Source organism: Trachymyrmex cornetzi, unplaced genomic scaffold, assembly GCF_001594075.2.
Source record: "Trachymyrmex cornetzi isolate Tcor2-1 unplaced genomic scaffold, Tcor1.1 scaffold304, whole genome shotgun sequence".
NCBI classification, from domain to species: Eukaryota; Metazoa; Arthropoda; class Insecta; order Hymenoptera; family Formicidae; genus Trachymyrmex; species Trachymyrmex cornetzi.
In genome coordinates this window covers 8199-15932 of record NW_017297736.1, presented here as the reverse complement: position 1 = coordinate 15932, position 7734 = coordinate 8199, and the positions used below count along the sequence as shown (strand labels likewise).

At 41.3% G+C, this 7734-nt stretch overlaps 1 protein-coding gene across 1 annotated transcript in view; it reads left to right on the top strand.

Annotated features, from left to right (window-relative positions):
• LOC108762530 (uncharacterized) overlaps positions 1 to 2416 on the top strand; it is a 35293-nt gene extending 32877 nt beyond the window's left edge. Inside the window, exon 4 of the mRNA XM_018509573.1 lies at positions 2120 to 2416. Within this exon, the coding sequence (XP_018365075.1) occupies positions 2120 to 2416 (297 nt within the window). The remainder of the gene's footprint in view (positions 1 to 2119) is intronic.
• Positions 2417 to 7734: the final 5318 nt, after the last annotated feature.

Below are 7734 nucleotides of genomic sequence, written 5' to 3'. Positions count from 1 at the left end.
CCTGATTCGTTGTACATAATGATTAATAAAGAGTAGCACGTCTAATTGTCGAATAAATATCTTTCTTGTTGCTTATAATATTATAGCGTATCACGGTGGATCGATATTACATTGTAATGATGGTATTTCGATTTATTTTAGGTTCAGAAAGGAAAAGAATATTATAACATTTCATATGTCTTGGGATTTGTGTAATTATCGTATTGAATTCGTCGCAGGGTTGAAAGCGGTAGGATTATAGTTGAGTAAGAATGAGAATAAGAATGTAAGTTTAAATGTTTTATTCTGTTTGTGAATTTGATAGAGATTGATTAAGGTTTCATAAAGATGGTATCTTACGGGGATTCAACATGGGTCGTTGGGGGATTAAAGATTTCGGATGCGAGTATTAAGACATGTGGGTCAGGCTTAAGGTATGCAAAGGGTAGTTTAAGGAAAGTCGATCTTGATTGGTTGATATTCTTTTAGGTGGTCGCGACAGTAAGAGAAATACTGAGTTGTGATTGGTGAAAATGTTCACATTCCGTTAGGTCTGGAGGAGTTGCGAAGATTGGTCAGGTTTGTATGCGTAATGGCCAATGAAGTTGCAGCTTGAAAATGCGGCTATGCGTGAGCATATGCTAATGAGTTCAAGTACGCGCCAAGAAAAAGATGGTTTTAAATACGCACGATACGCACTTAAAGGTTAAAGATCGCGTAGTGTTTATGGTGTTATAGTGAATTTCATATATATTAATAAAAATGAAAAAAAATTTGCAATGGTATTTGTCGCGGGACGTGACAGTTGACATTAAGTAAGATAAAAGCAAAAACAAAATAAAAATATGTCTACATCAAACTAAAAATATGTCTACATCAACTAACGTTTTGACTACCTTCATTTTCAAAGTTATAAACAAGTATGTATATGAAAGCGGTTGACTACAATAGATTAACATAGATCACTAATTATAGAAGTATAATGAAAATTATTAAAAAGAGACCTTCGTTGTTCAGGCTTGATTCCAATTATATGTAATCAACGGATGGTAGATCCTGGATTTACGCCAAACATTCAAATACCGCTGAGTATCCAACAATGAATAGATATAGTTGTCAAAAAATAAATCCTGGATATACACCATGGTTCGATTACAAAAGTATTCGCCAAATATATAAAAGTCGCTGATAATGCTATTAAGTAAGCCGAAGTAACAGTCATTCTTACAAAATCCAGATTCCACAGTATAAAATTGAATAACTAACCCCAGGCATCGATGTTACTATTGTCCCCTAATGGTATTTTAGGTTTTATAGTACATTTTTAAAATAAAACCTAGATAAAAATCAACTCAAATGTGAAAAACATCAACACAGATAATCATTAAAACATATTAAAATAATATATCATACCTTTGTTATAAAGAAAAAAAAATATTTTGAATTTTATGCACGCAATAAAAGTTACTTGATGCATGAAAAAAGTAATTTCTGCTTCTGCACTCGTGCACGCTTCGCGAAAATCAGCATGTAACGAACGATTCGATGCCTATCTGTTTATAGAATTTTATCACACGGCCACATACATATATCTGTTATAGTTTAAGAAATATTGACGATGTTACTATTGTCCCGTGTTACTTTTGTCCCCGGTCTCCCCTACACATTATTTAATAATTTTATTCGAACTGCATTCTCTGCTATTTTTGTTCACCTACTCCGCATATTCCTGAGATCATAATATCATGAGACCATTCAGCGTACCAACTGGCTATAAGAAAATACTCATTTATATTGGAGATTAACCAATGGAAGCGTATGCAGATCATGCAGTGAAATACAATTCATCTGTTTTCCATGTTGAAGAATTTAACCGAAGAGCATGTCAAATAATACAACTGCTACACTGAAATATATATTTTTAGATTTTAAGGTCTGTTAATTGTTTTAGCCCAGCACTTATATTCCTAATTGCACAAATTTATTCATCTTTCTTTTTCTCTGTCTCTATTTAATTATTATATTTTATTTTTAAATAAAATTACATTAATCAAAGAAGAAAAGATAAAATTGGTACAAAAAAATAAAAGAAAATTTAGTTAAGTAAAACGTTATCAAAGAGAATATATTTTATCTATAGCACGATATGAAAAAAGTTTCTACTGGCTTATTGAACGAAAACAACGAACTCGAACGGTTACGGAGCAAGAAGCAGGATTTATTGTTACTGTTAGATGGAGGCGAGAAACGACTGAAAATCGCACAATCCCGGAACGGAGAAAAACAAGTGGAAGAAAATATAATACGCCTTCAAGTGTTGCAGTTGGAGCGAATGACATCGAACGTGAGCGATAAAGTCTACGATTTAGAAAAGTATCGTCTCCATCTCGAAGCTGTGAGTGATTTTCTGATTTCGTTAGAATTAAGGTTCCCCTAGGTAGTCGCCGAAGCCATGTTGACATCGTAACGTCATAAGCGAGAAATGATACGTTAATTTATGGCACATATCATTTGTAAAGAAAGATAATTTGGATAAATCTAAATGACGAGGTCGCTTTAAAATACTTGTAAAAATGGACGAAAACTGTCCTTTTCCCCCTTGAGAGTTAGTAAATAGTCGTAAAAAGCACGTAAACTAAGCATCTACTCGGGCAGGAAACACGGTTTAACAGCTGTTGAAACGAGTAAAATATACGTATAAAATTCCAGGTAATTATTTAGAATACGGGTCCCCTTCTATAATTTTAATAAAAATGTACTTATTTGACACGTTTTCACTCAAAACGAAAGAATCTGGAAAAAAAAAACGCTGTGATCGGCCTCGTGAATTGAGTTATTAAGCGTTAAAGTTCAAGACTTTAGGCGTCGTCTACAATACACGGAGTAAGAAGTAAGAGTAAGAAATTGACCAATCATAGTCGATTATTCTTCTCACATTCGACTGTGATTGGTCAATTTCTTACTCTTACTTCTTACTCTGTGTATTGTAGACAGGCCTTAAGAGGTTAAGATATCTGTTATGTCCAATCGATACAGCGCTATGTGTAAGTTTTGCATTAATTACAAATCCTCTACTATTTCACAAACACAAATTCACTACTTTAAAAACAAATTCACTGTTTTAAAAATATAAATTCACTGCTTTAAATACAAATTCACTGCTTTAAAAATACAAATTCACTGCTTTACAAACACAAATTCACTGCTTTATAAACACAAATTCACTGCTTTAAAAACACAAATTCACTGCTTGAGAAACACAAATCCACTGTTAATGCATTTGTATTTTTAAAGCAGTGAATTTGTGCAATTAAAGCAGAACGTGTACATAAAACTGTATCGAATCAGGATAACAGATTTTTAACCTCTGAAGTCTCGAATTTTATATCTTGCTTAATAACTCGATTCACGAGGTCGGCCGCCACGTTTTTTGACGGTTCTTTCCTTTTGAGTGAAAACGCGTCGAATGAGTACAATTTTATTAAGATTCTAAGGAGGGAACCATATTCTAAATAATTACCAATTTTTTTTAAAGTAAAGAATTTTTTTTAAAGTATAAAATTTGTTTTTGGGACCGAGAATTTGTGTCATTAAAGCAAATAAATCTTCACTTACGTGGTCTCATGTCCCTTTATACCACCGATGTGACAGATTCCCTAACCTGAATATTTATCAACTTTAAGGCGAGTAATCCTGTTTTACCAATGAAGTGTGATAATTTTTATTTGCTCGTTTCTCTTAATTGCACTTACGGATTGAAAAGTCCTTCTCCACAATTAAAGTATCGACAACAACACAGGGCGCCAGCTACAATATAATATGAAAAACGAAAAAGAAAATTAAAAATTATGGTTTTTATCACCGGCTTCTACAGTCGACTCGTCACGATATGTACTCCATATAAGAATTTCAGACCTTGCATGTTTAAAATAAATAGCTGGCGCCTTATTAAACAGTGTTGGCAATACAGCAAATTACCCACAGCTCGCTAGAGATATTATAACGGACCATTCATGTGCGCCGGCTCATCGAGTCGCCTTTCTATATTCTCTACTACTTATGTTCATCTTCGTTACCTTCGTTACCGCGCGTATCTCTCGCGTTGTATCACCGCACTATCAGCACGCTTTTATTACTGTGTTGTCCTATCTGATGGATACGAATAAAGAGCGACGGTTTATCATACATATAATCGGTGTGGTGTTTCCTTTCACTTCCCTATCATACGTGCGACTCAACAGGTTATGGGCCCAGTACCGCGACGACAAAATGAAAAGTGTACATCGCTAGCGTGAAACGCGCACAATGCTCTAGTACTGAAAATAGATCGAGGGCACGCGGCCTCGCCATCTTTCTCTCTCCTTCTTCTCGACGCCTTAAACGATGCCACACACGAATATCAATTCCACGCGATTAGAGACATTAACCAAAGACAATTACGATACGTGGTATACAAGCGGAAGCACTGCTTGTTAAAAACGATAACTGGTGCTATGTAAGTGGCGAAAAACCGCGTCCTCCAGTCGACGGAAGCGATATCAAAACGAAAATGCCGGAAAGTGGGGACGTCAAGACGCAAATCGCACAGTTCTTCGATGCGGACGATAAGCTCGAATCCATGGATGTCAATATAAACGGAGATCTTCTCTCTATAATGTTATTATACAGCTTACCGAGCAGCTTCGAGAATTTCAGGTGCGCGATCGAATCCCGCGACGCATTACCGAATACCGAGAATCTGAAAGTAAAGATTCTCGAAGAATACGAGGCGCGAAATCAAGCGACGACCGAAGAGTCGGGGGCGATGCTTGCTCATTGAGGCAATACAATGTCAACACGAAATCTCGGAAAGGCGCACCGTCACCACGCAAGAATACCGACGCTGTGGCAACCTCACGTTTCAAATTTAAATGTTCCTTTTGCAAAATTCCAGGACATAAATACGCCGAATGTCACAAACGAAAGAAACAGGAGGACGAAACGGCGAACAATACGGTGAAATTTTCGTCGAAAATTTCTTCGCAGAGACCGCTCACTACTCGCCGGGTAAGCTATGCGGATCCTCAGTACGGATCTTGTGGTGCCTCGACAGCGGATGCACATCGCACCTGTGCGGCGACATCCATAAAATGAAAAATCCCACGCGTGTGAGGAGCGACATAAGATTGGCTAGTAGCGCCACCAGCTCAGTGATCGCGAAGGGAAACGTAGAGATCTCAACCAGTGTGAATGGTACAAATAAGAAAATTTAACTAGACGACGCCATGCACGTTCCTGACCTGAGAACCAACCTACTTTCGGTCGCCAAAATCGTGGACAAAGGATATCAGGTCACGTTCGACTCGACTCAAGCCACAGTGAAGGATCATCGAGGAAACGTCAAGCTCGTCGCTAAGCGCAACGGCAACTTATTTTTCTTGGAGGAATCAACCCACGAAGCTAACTTGGTTACACGGGAGAAGCGTTCCGATGTCGAAGTCTGGCACGAGAGGCTGGGCCATCTCAATCAAAGCGATCTCCTACGCATGTCAAGGACACAAGCCGCAACCGGATTCTGACTCAAAGGTCGCTCTGGGATCTCGAAATGCAAGGTTGTATACTCCGACCTTTGCGGACCGATGCGAATAGAATCAATAGGCGGTGCGCGCTACTTCATGACTCTCATCGACGACCATTCTAGATGGTGTCAAGTGTATTTCCTCAAGAGCAAAGATGAGGCGGTGGCAAAATTCGTCGAATACAAGAAATTTGTGGAATCAGACCGGTTGCAAGGTAAAGGCGATCTATATGGATAACGGAAAGGAATTTCTCAACTCCTTAATGGAACGAATCATAAAAGATTCCGGCATTCAATGACGCCTGACCGTCTCTCGCACTCCGGAACAAAACGGCATTGCCGAACGGAAGAACAGGACCTTGGTCGAGATGGCACGCTGCCTACTTGCGCAATCCGGTCTTCCACCTTCTTTTTGGGCTGAAGCTGTAAACACTGCGAATTATTTGCGAAATCGCTGCACAAGCAGGAGCCTGAACAATCGCACGCCTTACGAATTGTGGAAGGGACAGAAACCTGACATCGGTCATTTACGTTCCTTCGGATGCAAAGTAATGTTTCTCGACAAGAATCCGAATAAAGGAAAATTTGAACCCAGAGCCATCGAAGGCATCTTTATAGGATATACAGACACCCCGAGAAGTTATCGTGTCTGGGTCCCGAAAAATCGTAAGGTCATCGTCACCAGGGACATCAAATTCCTTGATGAATGCGGCGACAGCAGCCCGCGGGAGGACCCTGCTCGACACGACGCCACGAACGATGTGAAAGAGCTCCCCAATGAGAACGTACAACCGGATCCGATGACCGAGGTTGCGAATCATCGGATCGAATCGACTACCAGTTCAACACCGGTTACTGCGGACGCCTCGCCAGAAACGAGCAATGATCCAGACTTCGATTCACGTGCGAGAGAAGCTTCGATTCGAGACCAATCAATCGCGCGCGGACCAGGACGACCACGCAAGCTCTACACAGGAATGCCCGGTCGCCCGGCCAAGCTCTACCATGTAAAGAGGCCGATGGAACGCGAGGATGCACAACGAACCGACCCGGATACAGAGAACTTTAGACGCGCGAAGAAGAAGAGGTCCCAGCCGACATAACGAATAATTCGACGAGCAAGCTACCATGTTAGCATCCGAAATACAATTTTATCAGGCTGTTTCAGGTCCGGACGGGGAGGAATGGCTCGACGAAGTGTACGACGAGATCAAGTCGCTGGTAAACAATGATACATGGACGCTCGCGGACCGACCGGTCGGAGGGAAAGTAATTGGATGCCGAACTGTTCCGAGAAACAAATACAAAGCCAAACGGAGAGCTAGATCGAAGGAAGGCGCGAGTGGTTACCAGGGGTTTCGCTCAGCGCCCCGGCGTAGATTTTCATGACACATTCGCTCCAGTTGCGAGGCTGAGCTCGCTAAGGATATTGATGGCCGTAGCCGCTGAACGGGACATGCAGATCGCACAAATAGACGTCACAACAGCTTCTCTTAATGGAGCAATGGACACCACGGTTTTCATGGAAGCACCCGCCATGCTTCAACGAATGCTCAAAAGAATTGTCTCGGAGAAAGGCAACCAGGGCCTGGTCGAGAAGGCTAAGGCCATACTTGATTGACTGAGTGAAGGGGCCACGGTATACAAGCTCAACAAATCTCTGTACGGGCTGCGACAAGTGGGTCGCCAATGGCACGCGAAACTCGCCGCCACGCTCGAAGGATTTGACTTGTTGCCGACCATGGCTGATCCATGCGTGTACCACGCAGTGATGCACATTTGGCTCCTCGGCAACACGGAAAACCGCCCCACCATTTCGCCGCTGCGCGAGAGCGAGCGAAACAGTGAGACTCGCTGTCTCGTTCGCTCTCGCGCAGCGGCGAAGTGGTGGGGCGGTTTTCCGTGTTGCCGGGGAGCCAAATGTGCATCACTGGTACCACGGCAAGGATAGCCGCATTCTCGTACTCATCTACGTGGACGATATCCTGATCGCATTTCGCGACGCACACGCTATAGAGGATCTAAAGAAAAGACTCGCCAAGGCTTTCACGATCAAGGACCTAGAAAACGTGAAATATTGTCTCGGAATAGAGGTATCTGGAACCAAGGAGGGAATACACCTCTCTCAGACTGGCTATATTCGTGACGTTCTAAATAATAGGTGTTAAACTTAATTTCTGCCGCTCGCTACTAGAGAG